The sequence below is a fragment of the Solanum lycopersicum genome, chromosome 7 (genome assembly GCF_036512215.1).
Source record: "Solanum lycopersicum chromosome 7, SLM_r2.1".
NCBI classification, from domain to species: Eukaryota; Viridiplantae; Streptophyta; class Magnoliopsida; order Solanales; family Solanaceae; genus Solanum; species Solanum lycopersicum.
In genome coordinates this window covers 69,358,750-69,381,098 of record NC_090806.1, presented here as the reverse complement: position 1 = coordinate 69,381,098, position 22,349 = coordinate 69,358,750, and the positions used below count along the sequence as shown (strand labels likewise).

Below are 22,349 nucleotides of genomic sequence, written 5' to 3'. Positions count from 1 at the left end.
GGTGACAGTTAAATACATTTGTTTTTTAAAGAATCAGATTATTGCTAGTGTCGTGCATGATTTGAAACCATAGAAATGAGCGCAAACTCAAGCGCGCAACAAGAACATGATTACTTCTTGGTTATCTCATAAATTTATTACTATTATTAATTATTCACCAAATATAACATTTTGTTTCTTTTCAAAGAGATCAAAATTATACATTTTAACTAATTGAGGGGGTTAAATTATGTGCTAATGATAAATTATAAGGACGAAATCAGAATTTTACCAATACCTTAGGGACTAAAAAGTGATATTATTCCTAATAGTATTATTTTTTATTTTTCTCTAATCATACTGTTAAGTGTTGACCATAAACGGTTACTATTATACAGCATTAACGAGATCGTGGAACTAATTAAGTATATTACTAATTATTTGCACTCATGTACTCACAATATTTTAAGTGATTAATTTAATTAATCCTTAATTATTGGCCATGCACGTACAGACTAATTAGCCACTACACTTCCATTTTTTTATTTCTTGGTTAATTTTTTTATTCTTACTAAAGATAATCTTGAGATTTTATTCCTAATTTGTTATTTTTCTATTGTAAACATATTATTCTTGTTTTAACTATTTTAAGTTTGTTATTTAATGAAAATATCGGAATTATTGGTACTAGTTATTACTTGTTAGCATATTGTAACATGATAATGTGATAAATAATATAATTAAAAAGTGATAAGTGAGTTTGGTGTTAGGGCTTAATTATCCTATTATTCTTGTAAATTTTAATTAGGAAAATTCTTGATATTTCATTAATTAAAGGTAGTGGAAAAAATGGAAATCCCTAAACTCTGTCCTTTCCACTTTGCTTGACAATATTTGTCTCAGCACGATTTATAAAATTTATGGTGTAAAATGAGTCTTAAATATTTCGTGCACATGTTTTTATTGAGTACCTAAATATTGATATTGAAATGATAATTAAAATGAACGATAACTGTGAAAATGATTCGTATTCTTCAATTAATCATAATTATTATCTACAGACAGAAACTCACCTTTTTTCTGGATTCCAATTTAAAGAAATTGACTTCTAACTATTTACATATTGACACATTAACTTATATTTATGATATAAAATAAATCGAAGATGTTTGTGTGATAATAAACAAGGGTACGTAGAATAATAAATTTAATATTTGGATATATAGTTTAGCCTTGACTCAATTAATTAACGAGATTATATGTGTATACATAAAATAAAGATGCAAATCCGGCGTGAATCTTGGACCTACTTGGTTATAACTGTTTCCATGTGACCTTTTCTGCAAATTATTTTTCATTTCTAGAAAAATTATATTTTTGATCCCTCAATTATCGAAAAATTCTAATTCTAGATATTTTGTTAAGCATATTTAACACTGAATTAACAATTTTTGGCCCCTTAGTATTGAAAACTTTAACATAATATATCGATAATTATATTTTTTAGTTTTTAGTAATTTGTTAAATTTTTTAAGCACTCAAAGGCACCAAAAGTGCACATAATAATTAATTAAAGCTTAAAGATAACAATAACAACACAATAAAAAATTATCTGATGTAATCCTGTAGAGTGAAGAATGGAGCGTACGACAGCTGTTATACTCAAATTATTTTTTTATAGATTCTCAATTCAAGCAAATACAGTTCATAAAAATCAAATCTACTTTAAATCAAAATAAAATTTTATCAATATTCAAGAGAATAAATATACTAAATTCTCTTGCACTTTTAACCACTACCCACCCACCTCTCCACTCCACCCCACCCCACCCCAATACCAAATTCAATTCACCACCTTTAATTTATTTTTTTGTCTATACTTTAACCTTTATGTTCCAAAATATTGCATAAAAAGGCATAATTTTTAATTATTATGTATCCAAACTAGTACTACACACTTCTATATATACCTACACTATCTCTTGTCATTTTTATTATCAACACATTCCCATATAGTTCTCTTTGTTCACTAGCAAAACAATAGAGACAAATTAATATGGCACCTTTAGGAGACAATAATAACAATAATGTTGTTGTTTCAAACTTGAAACTTGAAAGAATGCTTAGTATGAAGGGAGGCAAAGGAGAAGCTAGTTATGTCAATAACTCTCAAGCTCAGGTCCATATTTATTTTTTTTAATTTTGAGTATTTAGTTATCACTTTCAAGTATTTTGTAAAATTAATTTTACTCTAATTTAGATGAATATTTAAGTTTGAGTGATTTAAGTGCTAGCAATTAAAGTTTTAAATCAAATATATAAATATCTTCTGGCTAAACTCTAAAATCTTTTATTTTTCTATAAAATTTAATAACGTAACTAATTTTCGAGTGTATGAATTGTGGATTCTAGAAAAAGTAGTTCACTAAATTTATTTGTTTATATTGAACGAAATTTTACTTCAGATACAAAATTTTAATTCAAAGTTACTGAGTTCTGTTGAATCTGTATCTGCAAGTTTAGTTCAAAATAGTAATTTTGGATTATTTGCAAAAATAAGTCCAGTCCTTCAATTTTTCCTTAACGTAAAATTGAACCCTTGTGTTATTATCCTATTATTATTCAGGGGCAACATGCACGATCAATGCTACACTTATTGAAAGATACCCTCGACGGAGTTCAGCTAAACTCGCCGGAGATTCCATTCGTAATCGCCGATTTAGGATGTTCCTGCGGTGGCAACACGATTTTCATTATCGACGTAATCGTCGAACACATGAGCAAGCGTTACGAAGCCACCGGACAAGAGCCGCCGGAATTTTCAGCTTTCTTCTCCGATCTACCGTCGAACGATTTCAACACTCTGTTTCAATTGCTACCGCCTTTAGCTAATAATGGCTGTGGAAGTATGGAAGAATGCTTAGCTTCTAATAGCCACCGCTCTTATTTCGCCGCCGGAGTTCCTGGTTCCTTTTACCGGCGTCTTTTCCCGGCCAGATCTATCGATGTTTTCTATTCCGCATTTTCTCTGCATTGGCTCTCTCAGGTAATTAAACTTTTACGTGTCCCTTCGAGTTTAAGTTATATCCACTCGTATTTAGTAATTCAATTTTGGGAAAAACAATAAATATGTTTCAATTATTATAAATAGTAGTTATATTTTTTGAACTGATGTTCCTGCCGTCTAAAATACTAATGGTCATAATTTTGGGATACTGATGCTCTTGCCGACCAAAATAAAGATATACACATGTCATAATTTTATAGACCAGCCCGGCATATGAAGATATATTTATCATTTTTACCTTTAATTTTTCACTTTTATTTTATCTTCGTGGACCAAATTACCCTTGTTTAACGGTTCATCTGGATACAGGTGCCGGAGATAGTGTTGGATAAGAGATCACCAGCATATAACAAAGGAAAAATATACATACATGGAGCAAATGAGAGCACAGCAAATGCATACAGAAAGCAATTTCAGACAGATTTGGCTTATTTTTTGGGATGTAGGTCCAAAGAAATGAAGAGAGGTGGTTCTATGTTTTTAGCTTGTTTAGGTAGAACTTCTGTTGACCCTACTGATCAAGGTGGGGCTGGACTTCTCTTTGGTACACACTTTCAAGATGCTTGGGATGATCTTGTCCAAGAGGTAAACATCATTCTCGTATTTCTTCAATCAGAAGTCTCGAATTTAAGACTCATAAAAAGGAAAAACAGACCTTTTTGATGGAAAGTACTCCTTTATTTTGTAGTAAACCTACTCAACCTGAATATACTTAATAAGACGCGTGAGTGAGTTTCAGATATCAGATAGTTAAGTATTCAGGTTGTCTAGATAGTGAGTTTCATATATCATATGATTAAATGAATAGATAGTGAATTTCAGATATCACATAGTTTAATTCGTTCATTTGTCTATCTCTAATAATTTTTGTATGAATTACAGGGCCTAATTACTAGTGAGAAAAGGGACAAGTTCAATATTCCAGTGTATGCACCAAGCATTCAAGATTTCAAAGAAGTGGTAGAAGCAAATGACTCATTCAAAATTAACAATCTTCAAGTTTTTAGGGGAGGTAGCCCTCTTGTGGTTAGCCATCCAGACGACGCGGCTGAAATAGGACGAGCACTGGCTAACAGCTGTAGAAGTGTTAGTGGGGTGCTCGTCGATGCCCACATTGGTGAACAGCTCAGTGATGAGCTGTTCACCAGAGTGGAGGAACGAGCCACGTGTCATGCAAAAGAGCTTCTTCAGAATCTTCAGTTTTTTCATATTGTTGCTTCACTTTCTCTTGTGTAGAGATTTGAATGTTTAATTAGTAGAATTTTCAAAAGAGAGACAAAGAGGCTCTAGTGAAAGTCTATATGTCTCTCATGTATTAGAATGAAATATTGTTAGAGAAATTAAGACTGACTTGTAGTTTGGTTTGGTTGATAATATATGATCGGTAAAAATTAAATGTTTAAATTTGTGATTTAAACAAACCTTAGACATTTGTCATTTGTTTAATTTTTCAATCTATAAAAATCTCGCGTTGTTAATAATTTTGTTTCATATTTATTCCTACCTTAACGATTTTCTAGCTTGAATCTGACATTTGGTCCAAAATATATCCCTAGGATTCGAAACTAAAACCACATCATGTAAGGCCCTTAACGGTATAAATGAGCCTTACTATTGATTTTTTGACTGCCTCGAATTCAAAATTACTGATTAAAAAAATAAAAAACTCGCAAGTAACTTATCACAAGTAAGGTAGTAGAATACATAGTCTATGAGAAGAAAAAAAAGGTCCTATTTAGGCAAGAACTAGATTGATGATTTTAATTAGGGAAATTTTTTTAAAATGTCAATATTTTGATTTAGCATTTAAGAGGACTCATTAGCAACAATTTCAATATTTAGTAAAAATGTCATTTTAGTTTGTTATGTATATTTTTATTATTTATTTTTATTTAAAGAATATAATTATTTAATAACAAAAAGGAGAAAATTAAGGGGGAATATTTCAAAAAAAGGCAAGCATCTTTAATTTTTTCATCAGTTACATTTTCAAATTAAATTTAAATTTTGTTTTTTTTCTCTCCAGAATTTTACCTTTTTAAAATTATGTTCATTCTACAATATATTCTATTTATATTTATTATAGTTTTTTATTAGTTTGTATTCATTTCAATAGGTATGCCGAATTTATCTATATAGTCATTTAAGAAATATATTTGTATTTTCATATATTTTTTCCCTATATAGTTAATTTTTTCTTCAAAAATCCTATATGTATTCATTTCAATATGTATTTTATTTGTATTTCTATTTATTCTAGTTTTTATTTAGAATTTTGTATAATAATATATAAAATACAAAAAATTAGTATGATGAAAAAGTGAATGAAATATAAAATTGAAAAGAAATAATTGAATATTTGGTGTACTCATTCTTAAATAAAACGCATAACTAGTTGACATATCTTTAGAATAAATACAAATTAGAAAAAAATATCAAATTCAAGTTGACATACCTTTGTTAGTTTGTATTCATTCCAATATGTATGTCAAATAAAATGTAGCTATTTAAGAAATACATTTGTATTCATATATATTTTCACTATGTATTTATTTTTCTTTTCAAAATCTTGTTTCCTTTTCTAAGTCGTATTCATTCCAATATGTCTATTATTTGTATTTGTATTCGAATACAAATAAACTAATAGAAAGTTGTTCTTCTTATAAATAAAATACATAACTAGTTGACATACATTTGGATGAATACAAATTAGGGACAAATACAAGATTCATAAACCATGCAACATGAAATTTTTAATAAATATAAATATTGATATTATACATAAGTGATTTGAATACAAATTAAAGAAAGCATACCAAATTCTAAAAAAAAACTATAAATACAAAACAAACTAATAGAAAATTGTTCGACAACTATTCGATCTTCGTCGTCTTTTTCAAGATCCTCACGAGTAGACAAAGATTCTACATTTGCGTTCTGAATTTGAGGAAGGTTTTGCACACCAATGAGTCTTGCAAATGTTCTTACCCTTTTTCTTCCCTCATTTTAGCAGCGGATCATACATTATATACTATTTGTTAAATAATAAATAAATTAAAGGATGAAAAGTCACCAGAAATTAGTTGATTAAGATGAATACCTCTAGTAAGCCTCTTAGATTCAACCATTGGAGAGTAAATCATAACGGAAATTGAAAAATACAAACAATATTCTTTTAAGATTTAAACAAAAATAAAATTAGAAAAGAAATCTGAAAATAGGATAAAGATTAGAGATACGTTAATCAAAGGATTTCTTGTTGATTCAATTTTGAACTAAAAAAACAAACAAAATATATGGCAAAAAAATACTTGCAATTTGAATGTTGGAGGAAAATCAGAAAAGATAACCATGAGAGATAAAAAAAATTAAATGGGAGAGAGAATTAACAATTTGAAAAGATAAAAATATGAGAGAGAATAATTTTTTTTTCTAAAAAAAGGATATATAGAATTAATTGAAAAAGAGAGATAAAATAGGAAGAAAATTGGGACACATAAATTTTTTAAAATAACGACATTTTTGATATTATTGCTAATATTTATAAAGTATAAATATTTTTATTAAATATGTTATTTATTTTGATTAGTTTACTAATTTTTACTTTTAATTACTAGTTGTGTAGTGGATATAAGAGTACAAGACTAGGGCCCTGTTTTCATTTTGCCTGATAAATCCAAAACCAAAACCATGAATACTTTGCCCAAAGTCCCACTACAATTTTGTTCCTTAGAGAATGATTTACAGTGAGACAGAAAATAAATGATGACCAACATCGAATTATAGTTGAGTGGTAAGTATTTAATTTATTTGTAAATAGACATTTTGAGTTTAAGTCTCTCTGGTTATATATGAAATCGTTTTTGTTAGGGAATATTTTACTTCCAAATATAAGACTTTCTAGCGTAAATTTAAATTTAGTCAGATTCCAATGCGAATAGCGAACAACAAATGAAAAAAAAAAGTACTTAGCAATTCATGCGAAGTTTGATAACTGAGATCTCTAGTAAGCTCATTTTATGAAATTTCTGAGAAGTTAATCGAATATTGAGATGTTTTTGAACAATTTAGCTAAAAAAGAAAACACTACTTGATTAAAGGATCAAATTAAGATAGATTCTGATCTTAAAATATCACCAATTTTTTTAATGATAATTACATATAGCTCACTGATCAAACGCTCTTGCATTAACGATGAACGAGGCCAATTAAATTGCTATACTTGTGTGATATAAAAGTAATGACACATCAATAAGAACAAAAAAATATTTAATTTTTCTTGTCTTTTATGAATTATGAATAATGTTTAGGTACTCCATTTTTTATATAATTGTCCGACAAAAAATATGGGAAAGTAAAGACATTTTGCAAGTTATAATAAGTTAAGGGACATGCTATATTTTCTTAGGAAAATGAAGTGACATATAACATTAATAATTAAAATTGGTAATTCAGTAAGTTTGTCTCATTTTCTTTTCTATTTTGTCTCTTCTTGACAATGATATATATGCATGCATGTCAACAACATCTTACCAGCCTTTCCAAATAAGAATATTTTCATTTTAATTTATTTATTTGATTTTGATTCAATATGATTATTTTTTAAAAATCACTATTATATGTTATATTAAACTAAAGATATGTGATATGTGATTTAAAGAATTATTATAAAATGTTTGGTAATTAAAGAATAAAATAAGATAATGACACAATTAAATTGAATAAATTGTTATATAAAATGAGATTTTTCATCATAATATAATAATATATTTTATGATATAATATAATAAAAAAATAAACATTATATTTAAACTAACAATACAATAAGTAATACTTAAAAACCAACTGCAAGTAAATCACTGATTAATTTGAATTCACATCAAATAAGATTTATTTAAAGATAACGTTATTTATTACGATTTGTTTGTACTCAAGGCTCTCAGAAAAGTTTGAAGTCAGTCAAAAGCTATTGATTGTAGCCAGTGATCATAGTGACATAACATTTTTATTATTTATTCAATTGTCTAATATGAATACATCAGCCACCTCAGGATATCTAAAACTCACTTTTTTCTTGAATTTTCCACTTTGGCTTCTACAAATTGAAGAACAATTATCTTCTCTTTGATCTTTAATTACTTCAACAACTTCACTAGTACTACAACTATTATTTTTTTGATAGCTACTAATAATTTCAACATTATTAGTACTACCATTATTGTAAGATAATAATAGTCCTCCAAGTGAAGGATAAACTTTATTAGAGGATTGTTTATTAGACCCTGGTGAAGCCAATATACATTCCTCTAATGTCACAAAATCATTTTTACTACTATTAGTAGCATCCTTCAAGAATTTATTCTTCTTCTTCTGATCATGATGATGTTGATTTTGTCTTTTTTTCTTCTTCATTGATGCCCAAAGGCATTTTAAACTAATTTGTCCAAACCCACAAAGAGTACTTGCACCCATGACTTGTAGAAGAAGAAGAAAAATCAAGAATTTGTATCTATAGAAAGTAATTGAGAAAGGGTAAGTTTTATATGGATGATTAATAGTGATATATAGTTTTTCTCAACCTAGGAATCTAGAAAAGAAATTTGATTAGGCTATGTTTTTACCCTACAGAAAAAGATATTGTTTTTCCTTGGAGGTATCAATAATACCCAAAATGAATGATGAGAAACATAGAACTTGATAATAACAAGGACAAGACTCATAAATGTTGGTTGCATTAGTGCATCGACTTACTTATAATCTCATCGAAAAGCTTAAATTGTTATACATACAATATACACTTTTATTTACTTAATGTAAAGAAGCTGACAACTTAGCTTCAACTCACAGCTCAAGATGACTAAAATTTGTGCATTACTATGATACTCTCCTTGTACTATGGAGATATACTTTTCTTGTTTCTTTTCTAGGTGCAATCAAAATTGATGAATATTCCAAGGAACATAGTTTATCAAACAAATAAAAGTACAGAATCACCACATATATATTAGCTCTCTAAAGAAAAACGATGATGGGACTCGTAGACGCATGCATACATAACACCAACACTATGAAACGATAGCTCAGTCGATGAAAACCACAATCTACAAATAAATCAAATAGTGAAAACACAGCAGAAGAATGTTTGCACACTCGATGAGTCCAACTGTTTAGCACAATACACTTCATTGATCAGCTGATGGGTTTGTCAGCAACTCAAGTGATTTTTTGAGGTAATCTACAGCGATAGAGACATCATCAAATGCCAGAGCTCCGACAGCAAACCTTGCAGCCTTGTGTGCTTCAGCTATTTTCTCCGGAGGGGGCTGGTAATTGCTGTCGTATGCGTATGTTTTCGCTGGAGCAGCTGCAACTTCTGGTGCAGACCCATTTCTGTCATTTGAGTTGTATTGAGCGCTTGATGGATAGTTTGCAGTGTTAGATGGAGGCAATGTGGAATACGAAGCATCCGCACCTTGGTAGTAAGAAGGGTAATGCGATGGTGCAGAAGGAAGACTACTCTCGGAAAAGCTAGGATACGACTGGAAATTGGGGTATTGTGAAGGGTAGTGCGGCTGCGACAAGTGCGACTGTGGTTCTTGCGTATAAGGTTGATGGTGATACGGCTGGGAGTAAGAAGAATTTTCAGATGCATCACCGGGTGGAGGCTGCTGAAAATTATGAGAAGGATACTCACCACTAGGATAGGAAGGAGGTGATGGAGGGAAATGTGAAGGAGGTGACTGTGTGGTCGATGCCGAAGGCGATGGAGGGATGTGTGAATGAGGTGGTGGTGGGGTGGTTGCTGGAGGAGACGGTCTTGCAGGTAATGGTGCACTGTCATACATGTGATTGGACGAATCTGATTCTGGTTCAGGTTTGATGAATGAATCAGTTCCACTAGATGGAAGATCCTGCAACAATGCCACAGGCAGTTAGCAACAATAGCTTGCAATTATATATTTTGATGAAGTAATGTGTTTCATAGACAGGCATCAAGACATGCAAAGTTACAGGAGGCTAATATTACTAAAGAAAAAAAGTGTAGGAGAACATTGTTTATCCAAAATAAAATGTCCCAATCAAGAACTGAAATGATATAAAATCCAAAAACTGTACTAAACTAATTAGTGGGACAACATTGTCTAACAAAAGAAATGAACTAAACATTAGCTTTAGTAATAGCTTGCAATTACTATGTCTTCTGATGCTCTTGAAAGGAACTAATTATTTCAAGCAAGAAATCTAAGCAATTTAACAGCCACATGTTCAAAGCTCAAAACTCAAAATTATTTTTTTTTATGACAAGGGAAATCCGCAGCCGCTAGCCTTTGGATGCGCACCGGGTTAAACCCCCACTTCTATGCAATAACTCGCAAACCACATAGGAGAGGTGACCCGCACTAGACAAGCTTGGTGCGACGAGCTCGACCCAGAAGGCTAACCCCTTGCTTTCGCTGGCAAAGGGTTTCGAACTTGAGACCTCCAACATGAAAGTCCCAAGCTCAAACCACTGGGCTGGGCCCCCGAAGGATGCTCAAAACTCAAAAATATTAAAGTGTTAACAGGGAAACACACACTAAAGTAAGAGCCCGTCATTGGGCCTAAAAACAAGAAACTTTGAAGGTCTACATTAAGGCTTTCCTTTAAATGACAGTATTATAAGATCTTTCCAATTACACTTCAAAAAGGACAGTAGTAGCCCCCCATCTGTCCCATTGATTTCCATCTACTTTCTCCAGAAAGAAAGGTCACATTCAAACTTATCAATAACGAAAGGTCTGTTTCCACAATTGCAATAATTATTCAGTGCAACATACGAGTTACGACCATATGTGTTACTTGAGCTGGGGGTCTACGGGAAACAGCTTCTCTACCTTCACGAGGTAGGAGTAAGGCTACGTACACACCACCCTCCCCAGATCTCACTTGTGGGATTACACTAGTTATGCTGTTGTTGTAACATGTGACCATAACTACTCTGCCTCCTAAAACTTTTTGAGAAAGAATAATATACTAGGCAACAAATTACGACAAGCATGGAACCTACATAGGTATTACTTGGTACACTGGTAAACTCTGAAGTATCTCCTTCATCACCAGGAGGGCCTGGTATAGGCTTCCTTCCTTCTTTCAAAGCTTTTCTTATGTCTGCTGCCTTCCACGCTGCATACTTCTGCTTCTGCTCAAGCTGATAATAAATATAAGAGGTCAACCAATCTGGCAAGCAGAGCCCATGTCACCAAACATATTTTCTTATACATATAAAATACATGTGACCATACAGATGAAAAGAAATAATGTATTTTCATGTATCATCATAGAAAAGTAAATAAAAGCAAAAGGAGAGAAAAAAGTTGATCAAAGCTTGTCACAATATAATCGAAACTCACATCAGGCTGGAGTTCACCAAACTGATTAAGGATCTCAAAGAAGATACTCGCAGCATAAAACGTCTTTGCTGTATTCCTGTAGAAACCAGTCAGTCATTGCAAAGAAGTTCCACCATCCATCGACAAACAAGCTTCAATACTTTAACAAATATTATTATTAACATCATTTACATTAGTATCATCAATCAAACATGACTTTGATGATCAATGAGCATAGCTAAGGTCAGAAGACAGCCACCATATCGAACTTTTCAACTAATTAACCGAATAGGAAGGGAAAAGACGGTAAAATCTAGAAATGAAGCTAAAGCTATCTAGTTGAAAGAGATCAAAACAGATGCTGGAGAAAAGCTAGTACCAGTTAACATCCTAATCTTAACCATGTCTCATTCCATGCAGCATGAGGATGAAAGATTTAGACCAGATAAAGCAGCCAAGATGGTTTCCTTTCTTTTCTTTTTTCCTTTTTTTTTTTTTTTTGCAAAAAAAACAATGTAGTCAAGATGGAATCATTAATCAATGAAAAGGTAGTACTACTAATCCCATATAAGAAGAATGATGCAAGTGCAAAGCAAAAGTTGCAAGTCACTCAATTGACAAAGTCCATACAAGTCTGCTCGCCCAGCTCGATCTTGTTTGTCAGCCTTGGCGAAAACATTCAAGGCAAATCCCTCCACATGCAAATGATCATCAGGCCCCAATTTCAGTGACTTCTTATCCTGTAGAAAGAGGCAACAAAGATGACGCACAAGAAGACGAAAATGACACATCCAACATAAACATCAAACAACTCTCTAGCTACAAGCTCACATAGTGATATAACCATTCAACCAGACTAGAAAATGTTTTCTTCTAAAAGATTAGCATGGCCGATACAAGCAGAAGAATGTTCAATTGAAACAGAGAAATTCAGATGCTAAATATTTCATCAAAATCCCAAAACACCTACAACCCAACCATATTTCAACAAGAAATATCTTGGTATTCAATTGAAGAAGAAAAAAGAATAAAAATTAACAAAATGTTCTCAATGTTTAAACACTAGTCAATCAATTAATCAACTATCATCAATCCCAAAATACTTGGAGTCCAGCAATATGAATCCTCTTTCAGTTATTTATTAGATAATGCATCATTATACTCTCTTTGCAATAGCTGCCAATATTTCCTTCAGATTTCAGCTCAACTATACTCTAGGAAGCTCAGGTAGATAGGCGTTATGCTCAGCAAAACAACAAGAATAAACCCAGTGTAATCCCACAGGTGGGGTCAACGAAGGGTAGTGTGTACGCAAACCACCACACCCTACCATGAGAAGGTAGAGAAGTTGTTTACGATAGGCCCTTGGCTCAAATACAAATGAAAAAGACAACAGTAGCAACAAGCACAAACAACAACAACAATAAACACAGTGTAATCGCGCAAAGTAGGATTTGGGAAGGTAGAATGTACGCAGACCTTACCACTACCTTAAAGGTAGAGAAGCTGTCTCCGATAGACCCTCATTTCAAGATAAGAAAAACAGTCCAAAGTAGAATAGGGAGAAATAACGTAAATGAATACGATGGCTAATAACAACAAAGAAATACAATAATCAAGGCTAACAAAACAACTGAAAGAAGGGGTTAAGGGGTTATGCTCAGCATTCAATTGAAAAGAAGAACTTCAAATAGTAATAATTATTTCATGAATCAATCTTACAGACAAGAAATATTTGGGTATTCAGCTCATGAAGAAAATAAAAAGAGAACCTTTTCAAGTTGATTTATAAGCGAAACAAGGATGGAACTAGTGGTTTTTGTACGCTCATTTTGAGGAATCCTCAATCCTCGCTCCATAGCATACAATCGACCTGCACAAAAAATTAAACAACTTTTAACCAAATTCAGCATAATCAAGCAAATTTTAACCAAATTCAAAATGATCAAAGTCCCAATAAAACAACTTTTAATCTAATTCAACATGATCAAAATCCCAATTAAACAACTTTTAACCAAACTCAACATAATCAAAGTCCAAATCAAACAAATTTTAAGCAAACTTAACATAAACAAAGTCCAAATTAAACAAATTTTCACCAAATTCAACATGATGAAATGAAAATAGGGTTTAGGAGTTACAGTAGTAGGCAACGAGAGGTTCATGTTTCTGCAACTCATCAGCGCGTTGAAGGTAAGGTAATAGGAGCTTTGCTGGTTCGTTATCCTTCGACATCGCTACTTCTACGAGCTTCGATTTATGAAAACTTCAGTGCTTTTTTGATTAACAATGGCTTCCTTGTATGACGAATACTCTTGAGCCAAACGACGTCGTGCTTATATTGATGCGACTTTATTGTTATTTCTATGAAATTGCCCTTCGCTTCTTAAGTAAGGAATTTTTTAACTTTTTTTTGGTTAGAGCAGGGGTGTGGAAAAAAAAATATGTAAAGATTTATCTGTTTTTTTTTTATATAAAAAATTGTGAAATTATAAGCATATAACTGTTTCGAATAATTGAGATGGTCCTTTAAATTTATAATAATAATTAAAAAATCTCAAATCAAATCAATAATCGTACATGTATTTTTTGGATTTTAAAAGGTGTGAGTTGCGATTTTTATGAAGTGTTATTACTTTGATGAAAAGTTGTGATTTTGTGTACGGTTATGACTTTCATAAAAAGTTATGATTTTTACGAAAAATTATGACTTCTGAAAGTTGTGAATTTGGTTATATAAATTTTATCACGACTAAAAACGATTAATTTCAATACTAGCTAGGCTAATTACCAAAGGACATTGCTTCTTTACGTCCTCTTCTGTTTAGTTTTAGCAGCAATAAGTAATAAATGATGTGAAATTTAAATATTGAAGTGAATAGAGAGAAGAAAATTTGAATCTTAATTTGATTGAAGATATTAAGTTTTTGTAGAGACTGAAATAAATTAAATTAGCGTAATTTGAAAATTTATATTCGATTTTATATTCCCTTCATCTTTTAAAAAGTAATTAAATTTGTGTTTTGATATAAAGTTGCCATTTTTTTTCCTTATAAGAAGTAAAATGGACTTTAATAAGGAAAAAAAAAGTGGCAACCTTTCAAGAAAATTCATTCAAAGTTGCAACTAATAGAACAATGCAAACAAATAATTAAAATTAATAGGATAAAATTATTGTGTCTTTTTGCTAATCGGTTGTTTTTAATAATTTTTAATCTTCTAAATTAAACTTGTGTTTGTCCTTTTTTTTTTACCTATTTTATTGTGTTTCATAAGGATTCGTATATTTAGAAAAGACTAGATGAATCCCATTAGTAATTGGATTTGTAATTATCTCATTCAAATAGGATTTGGAAAAAGGTGTACATATGACATTTTATTTATATAAAGGGTATATAGTTTATATCAAGTATTTTTTGAAAAAAAAATTGTTATTAGGTTTATTGTGAGAATGTCCATGGGAATCTTTGGGATTGGTCACATGGATGGAAGAGTGTAGTGCAGTATCAAATCCAAAATCGATTACTATGGCTCAAAGATACGTACATGGAAGAGTGTAGCTTTTGGGGTTAACTGTGTTATTGCAACACAATCAAATCGAATCCACTATAGGTTAGAGATAACTGTATAGTTTGAAGAGTGTAGTATCAAATCAAATCAAGGTTAATAGTGTTATTGCAAGTGTAGTGAATTTCAAATCGATCACTATGTTTCAGTACCGAGATGAAATTAGTATTGGACTCGGATACATCAAAATGGCTAACAATGGTGGTGCGGGCTGTTGTTGTAGAGACCTACGCAATTTATTTATTTCTACGCTAATTGGGTACGATTTTATACAGATATGGTTTATTTATGACGATTACGCAAGAACTACTGCTACTCAGAAAGAAGTCTGAACAAAAGCATAGCACGGAGTATCGTTTTCAATTTTTATCAATTGTTATGTTTTGCGTTCATGAATCTATTTTTCATTGACATTTATTTATGCTCTAAGTAGTCCCCAGTAAAGACTTTGCATCAAATATTTATTTCAGAATTTTCTGTCCATGTATGTCAACAAATTACAATTACCAATTTATCATACTACAAAACATTGCATCAATTTGATATACTACTGATATAGTATTGTTAAGAGAATGAGAACCAAAATTACCGAATCATACCATACCATGCCCACCTCTACTTGTAACTTTGTCAGAATAGAAGTAACTTTCTAATATAGCACAAACTATTAGGTCTCTATTCTGTGATCACTCACTGTCCACATATTTATCCTATTACAAACTAGACTAGTAATGACAACAGAACACAATGGTATGTGAGTACACATCTCTTATTCAGCAGTTACTATGGGGTGCTAGGAATAGGCTCAGTTCCAGAAATGTGAGACGCTGCATCGTCTTTGGTCATGGCAACATAGTTCACAGGAGCACTGAGTCTCGCGTCTTTCTTTCCATCTTTAGAAGTTGACCTGGAACCGTTTTGGTGGGAATTAAGAGACAGCCTTCTGCTTGCCGGCCCATTGGCACTGCCATTTGCTCGTGGACCTGTTACCTTCTTAGAACCAAGTGGTCGAGCAGGGCTCGGCGTAGATCCAAATACTTCTGGATCTTTGCTCATCTGCTCATGGAACTTCTTCTGGTCCTGCCAGGCATCAAAAGAAACATTTAGTGAGTCCTTCAGTTAGTCATTCTTGGTATGATATTAAGCAAAAACTAATGCTAGGTAAGAGGTTCTGTACTAACCCTCAGCCTTCTTTTCTCTTCTTCTCTATCGTGCCTGAGCATCATATATTCGTCTAGCATGGCAAGTAGTGGAACACCATCATAAGTGAATGTGGTGTCCCGCTCTTGTTCCCATGCTCTAGTTTTTGCAACCAACGAGTCCACAAGAGCTGCATAACCAAATATTATACTCAGACTCAGCGTCTAATATTCACCGATATTTTCACAGAAAAGCAGTGTATCTCAAATTATTGAACTTCCCATCAAGCAAGAATGAATCCTTAAGCTCCTTGGCAAAACTAAGAAATCAAAGACGCTAGATAGATAATCAAATAAATCCTTTTTACAACTGACAACAAGTACTTGCATCATCCCCAAACCACTTTTTTTACAAGTCTCATCCTCAAAAACATATCCAGCACTAATACCCACGATACTCAGTTTTAACAGTGATGTAACATTAATTCGGGATTTACCTGGAATTTTATTGACCAATATCCGAGCCTTTTCAGCTCTCTTCAAATTCAAGTGTGCCCCTCTGCTTGCATTATACCGATTATCATCCTGTTTCACCATAATTTATGGCAAGTTATCATCATAATTTCCAGGGAGAGATACCTTTATGTTGATCTGATGAACTACAGGCATGAAGACCCAGAATTTTACCATTAACTGTTAAACTTCACTTACAGTTTCTCAATTACAAATAAAAGCCTGAGGAATATATCCACACAAGGAAAATGAAAGAGAAAGAGGAAAGACAACATGAGAACAACGAGAGAATATACCCTGTTATAGTCTTCAAGCCAGCTCTCTTCTTCACAAGCTGCCATCCATTTCTCAACTTTTTCCAATATTTCTTTCCTACTATGAGCCTCTTCTTTGGCAATTACAATCTGATTGTCCATGTCAGCTAGTAATTCTGCTGGATCAACATTACCAGAATCAATCAGTCCCATAATCTTTTCTCGAGCAGCCTCAGTATCAATCTCTACGTGGGCACGAGCATAAATGTCTTCCAGTTCAGCCTGTCTTTTGAAAGAAATCTCCTTCATCTTGCTAGCTTTAAGTTGATCAAGCCTTTCAACTTCCACTTCAGCCTTGACAATAACAATAGAAAAGCACAGTTAGTGACAACTGACAAGCTGCAAATGCACTTGAAGTGGATTCTAAGATCTATCTCCAGCTACCTGTTCAATCAAATCAAGAGCAAGAGCTCCTGGAATGGCCACTTCATCTACTGAAGCTGATATGTTGCAGGTAACGTGGTCAAATAAGCTCCTTTCTTCTTCTGGGGTATCCATCAAATTCCATAAATCAATTAGCTGAGTTGCTAATTCTTGAAGCTGCAAGAGGAGGAAAGATCAGAAGAGAATTGAATTCAAAAAGAAGTGGACTGAGTGTAATGTTCACCATGTGAACATGATATATAACTGGTTATAGCATGTTTAGAGTAAGTGCTAAACCGACTACTGTCTATTGCTACGATGTGCAGTTGAACGTCCATATAGACTGAAAGAATTCCAAGGAAAGGAACTCCAATCATGCACATAGTATAGGATGGATAAGCAGACTTCTTCGTGAGCTATTCTAATTAATAAATATAGACAGTTGTGCTTGGAGGATCCAAATTCTGAATAATATACATTGCAGAATATGCCTGAGGCATTCTGAACTTGATGAGAAGTATAATTAGGAAAACCAAACTGGTATACTTAAAACAGTAAGAATATTTACCTTAAGCAATCTCTGCTTCTTATCTTCCTTTAATACCAAGACAGTGTTAGCCAGATTTGACAATGTATCATTGCTAATACTTTTTGATTGTACACCAGTGGAATCATCCAGGCTTGGGTGAACTTCTGTGACAGTACTGAAGAAGTCCATGCCAAGAACAGCACAAAGGTCATGCACAGTACTCACAAGATCGAGGACCTTGTGTAATCTGTCACTCTGCAAGTTCAAACAAGAATGTATTGAGTATCTGACAAGCACGATCCAGATAAGCAGATTATAAACATTGTCTTGTGAATATTGACGAGACCTTCTCCTTTTGGAGCTCTTGAAGTTGCACATGAAACTCATCCAACTTTTTTACAGATAAGTCAGATTCATCCACTGTTAGACTCTCAACTTGCTCGCTATACCCTGCAATCTCACTGCTTATCTTCTGAATTTGTGATTGTACATCAAAGAAGTCTTTTATCCTATCATCTTTCTGCTTCCATAGTTTTTCCAATGTTGGTGCTATAGCTGCAAGCTGTTCCTTGATTGTGCCTGAAGTTTTCTCAGGCTAGAGAATCAACCACAGAAAGGAAAATATGCATAAGAAAAGGAAGAATTACGACTTCCAGCTGCAACAAAAGAAATTTACATATTTCTGTCTATTTATAACAAAAATGAAGTATGGTTGCTCACAATTCCAACATATGTCTTCTCTCCAAGGGCTGACAGCAGCCTGGAGAGTTCAACTTTGGCATCTGCCAATGCCTGAAGAAGGTGAGCCCGTGACTTCACAGCATGGTCGACCTTTCTCTTGTAGACATCCAGACACTCTTGATCTATCTGAAGAAGCATCTTGTCCCGCTCATCATCAGTTTCACCAACCTCATCCCAGATTTGCTGCATCAACAGACAAGTTTATTTTATCCATCAGCTACATACATAGTATATACATTTAAGAGAATACTTCATTGGTTCCTTTTTAAGTTAGTTAAAAGATTGAGGCGATCCACAAAAAAAAAATTGCCTGCAGCTTTTGTAGTAGGGTGCCGCAAGTTGTTTCATCAAGAACAGGAGGCGTTTGATCATCTACTGCTGCCATCTTCAGTCACGTTAACCAAACCTGAAATTGATACCAAAGTAAGCTAAATTTTCAATCTTAGGTCACGTATTTCAGCAAAAGATGATGAAGTTTGCTAAAATTTCACACAAATGCACATCAAATTAAAGCTGAAATAGCACATTCACAACATTCAAAATGCCTCAATTACTCGAAAAACACTCGGATAAAATTTGATATAAGAAAAATAAACAGGAAAATCGTCCAACAAAGAGAATAATTCCTACTCCAAGCCCGTACACTCATACACCAATTTAAAGCCAAAAAACTACATTCACAGCAATCAAAACTTCACAGTTACTCCAAAACCTCTCAAATAAAAGTTTGAGCAAAGCAAAAAAATAAACAGGAAAATCCTCCAACAAAAGTCACACAAATGTACATAATTTAAAGCCAAAACAGCACATTCACAACAATCAAAACACCAAGTTACTCTGAAAACACTTCAACCAGAACTTGAGAAAAACAAATATAAGCATGAAAATCCTACAACAAAGACAAAAAATTCCAACTCCAAGACATTCACACAAATATACATCAATTTAAAGCCAAAACAGTACATTCACAACAATCAAACAAATTCACATCAATATAAAGCCAAAACCGCACATTCACAATAATCACACAAATGTACATCAATTTAAAGCCAAACCAGCACATTCACAACAATCAAAACACCACAGTTTACTCCCAAAACACTTCAATGAAAACTCGAGCCACGCAAATATAAACATCAAAATCCTCCATCAAAGACAAAAAAAAATCCAACTGTAAACACTCATATTCACACAAATGCACATCAATTTAACACCAAAACAGCACATTCACAACAATCAAAACACCACAGTTGACTCTCAAAACACTTCAATCAAAACTCTAGCAAATCAAATATAAGCATGAAAATCCTCCATAAAAAGACAAAAAATCCAACTCTAAACCCTCACATTCACACAAATGCACATCAATTCAACGCCAAAACAGCACATTCACAACAATCAAAGCACCACAGTTACTCTCAGAACACTTCATCAAAACTCGAGCAAAGCAAATATAAACATAAAAAAATCCTCCATAAAAAGACAAAAAATCCAACTCCAAACCCTCACATTCACACAAATGCACATCAATTTAAAGCGTAAACGCCATAATCACTCTCAAAACACTTAGATCTCATTCCAAAATCGATCGAAACTAACTCAAAAAATCCATAACAAACACGTCGCACATTGCTCATTCTACAGCTAAGAACAAACAAAAACGAACAAAAATGAAGAGAATGCTTACCCAAATTAGGCAGTTTCTGGTGAGATTTCGTTCTCAGATCTACGAACTTTCACTTCACAGAATCAGTATATATGAGTTTTTGTATCAATCAGAGAGACAACTGGGGTGGGTGGGTAGGGAGCTTAAGTAAACAAATGAGTAAAAGGATATATTCAGACAAAAAGAAAAATAAAGGGGGGGGGGGGGGGGGGCCAACGAAAAGATAAAAACTTCTTTACACTTTTGCCACTGTTTGTAGTTCAAATTTACCAACATGACACTGAGGACAAGAAGAAACGGACATTTGACTGATTTGACCAGACGGTCTTTGTGGTAAACGAAGGGTCATTTCGGGTAAAACTTACAAAACAAATTATTATGATTAAGTTAAAAAGAAAAGATTAAAATGACTTATAATTTACTATAGTTTTGTTATAAAAATATTTTTTGAATTGACGTAAATGTCCAATAGAGTATTATAATGTGATTTGGCTTAGAAAAAAGTTGACGGGCAGTTGTAATTAAAGACAATAACAATGCAATGATTAATAATTGAAAATTTGACTCTTTTAAACGAGAATATAATTAAACTACGTAGCTAATTATTTCAGTAATGATCAAATCTAGCTGATTAAGTTATCTTATTAATTAATAGCTATAAGCTATTATGTTCGATTCTTTTTTCAAATGTGAATAATCAATTTACGAATTTTATCAACTAGAAAATTTAATTTATGGTGATAAATCTTTTTATAAGTTATTTCTTTCACCTCTTTCGTTGTAAAAGTATCCATGATACCAGTTTATATTTGATTACCCAAAAATCAAATTAAAAACATACACTAACTATATTATCCTCGCAATACATAAGTGTTTAATACTAGTTAACGCAAGGATCTAGCGGGATTAAACTTATGGTCCATGAAGTTTATGCAATGTGATCAATTAATTATTGTAGTAAAAGCTAATTAATTCGAGAGATATGAAGCCAAAGAAGAAAATGAAAAGGCTAAAGTGGATGTTATCTAAAATGATGAAGGATTATAAATCCTTGCAAATGCATTTTCAAGGCATATTAACTCGAAAAAAATGAAAGAATATTAACGATTTTTCATTAGAAGTTTTAAATTTGGACTATAAAAAAATAAAATTATTTTAATAAGAAGTATTTTATCTTTAAAATGTAATTTTGTACTGTAAATCTGTAATACTTGAGTTCAAATTAAAATGATAACAAATATTGAAAAAAGAAATTTCAATGAAATATGTATGTGTATACTACTAACACAATAGTTATTCAGTCGTCTCTCTCCCTAACTCCTCCTTCTCCATATAAATACACACAAAGAGTCTAACATTAATAACTTGTAAATTGAACTCATTAAATCTAAATTTTTTAATCTCTTCTATGCATAATAATTGAATATTTAGATTCCGAACCATTTATCACAAAAAAAAATAAAAAAAATAGAAGGCACATTATCAACACATGCACTCAATATTGCTTAAGATCTAAGTTTCACAATGATACATGCCTTGATAAATAGATTACTTAATTAAAAAATATAACGTAATATAAAATATAATATTTTTTCAAAATGCTCAGAACGTAACTCCATATAACGGCACTTTTAGTACGGTTTATATGCCACTTTGATTAAAAATCATATAAACTATAGTCTATAATCCTTGTCAATATATAAAATTGATAAGTTGTTTGACCACTTTTAGATGGAGATTGAAATACATACCGAAGCTTAAGTTAGGATTAAACAATTTAATATACATGTTCAAATTATATTGAATCAAATGTGTACATTAAAAAAACAAATTTAACATCTATTTTATACATGCGATAAATTTAATCTTATATATATATGTACATGGGCAGAGTCAACATACATTCAGGGATTCCGAACCTTCTTCGATGAAAAATAATATTATTTATATGTGGTTAAATTTTATTTTATGTATATATGATAAATGTCAAGCCTTTTTTACTTAGTTCGTATATTTATTTCTTTAAATTTTGAAATCCCTCGAGTTAAAAATCTTAGCTTCGTTATTGTATGCGTGTAGGGGCAAGTACGCAATTAAGGGCA

At 32.2% G+C, this 22,349-nt stretch overlaps 3 protein-coding genes across 4 annotated transcripts; 1 reads left to right on the top strand and 2 right to left on the bottom strand.

The window, feature by feature from the left end:
* The first annotated feature begins 1,855 nt into the window (after positions 1 to 1,855).
* LOC101263921 (indole-3-acetate O-methyltransferase 1) lies at positions 1,856 to 4,527 on the top strand. The gene is made up of 4 exons (XM_004244037.5): positions 1,856 to 2,158; positions 2,606 to 3,025; positions 3,356 to 3,631; positions 3,929 to 4,527. The coding sequence occupies exons 1-4, from the start codon at positions 2,036 to 2,038 to the stop codon at positions 4,280 to 4,282; spliced, it is 1,173 nt and encodes a 390-aa protein (XP_004244085.1). The 5' UTR covers positions 1,856 to 2,035; the 3' UTR covers positions 4,283 to 4,527.
* Positions 4,528 to 8,900: 4,373 nt separating this feature from the next.
* Positions 8,901 to 13,757, bottom strand: LOC101264233 (lyst-Interacting Protein5-like protein). The gene is given in 6 exon segments (NM_001328393.1): positions 8,901 to 9,957; positions 11,094 to 11,234; positions 11,437 to 11,512; positions 12,046 to 12,155; positions 13,188 to 13,288; positions 13,557 to 13,757. Coding segments are annotated over 6 exon segments (1,251 nt in total). The 5' UTR covers positions 13,651 to 13,757; the 3' UTR covers positions 8,901 to 9,228.
* Positions 13,758 to 15,429: 1,672 nt separating this feature from the next.
* Positions 15,430 to 20,438, bottom strand: LOC101055514 (Hop-interacting protein THI016). 2 transcript variants are annotated; one of them, XM_010325886.4, is made up of 10 exons: positions 20,269 to 20,438; positions 18,892 to 18,987; positions 18,561 to 18,764; positions 18,187 to 18,435; positions 17,880 to 18,095; positions 17,333 to 17,488; positions 16,931 to 17,242; positions 16,619 to 16,706; positions 16,164 to 16,312; positions 15,430 to 16,062 (listed from the first exon to the last, which is right to left on the bottom strand). In XM_010325886.4, the coding sequence occupies exons 2-10, from the start codon at positions 18,964 to 18,966 to the stop codon at positions 15,766 to 15,768; spliced, it is 1,746 nt and encodes a 581-aa protein (XP_010324188.1). In that variant the 5' UTR covers positions 18,967 to 18,987; positions 20,269 to 20,438; the 3' UTR covers positions 15,430 to 15,765. The 2 variants fall into 2 exon arrangements, with proteins under 2 accessions (XP_010324188.1, NP_001265928.1); NM_001278999.1 differs by lacking the exon at positions 20,269 to 20,438 and having other exon boundaries at positions 15,766 to 16,062; positions 18,892 to 18,966.
* Between the last annotated feature and the right edge of the window lie 1,911 nt (positions 20,439 to 22,349).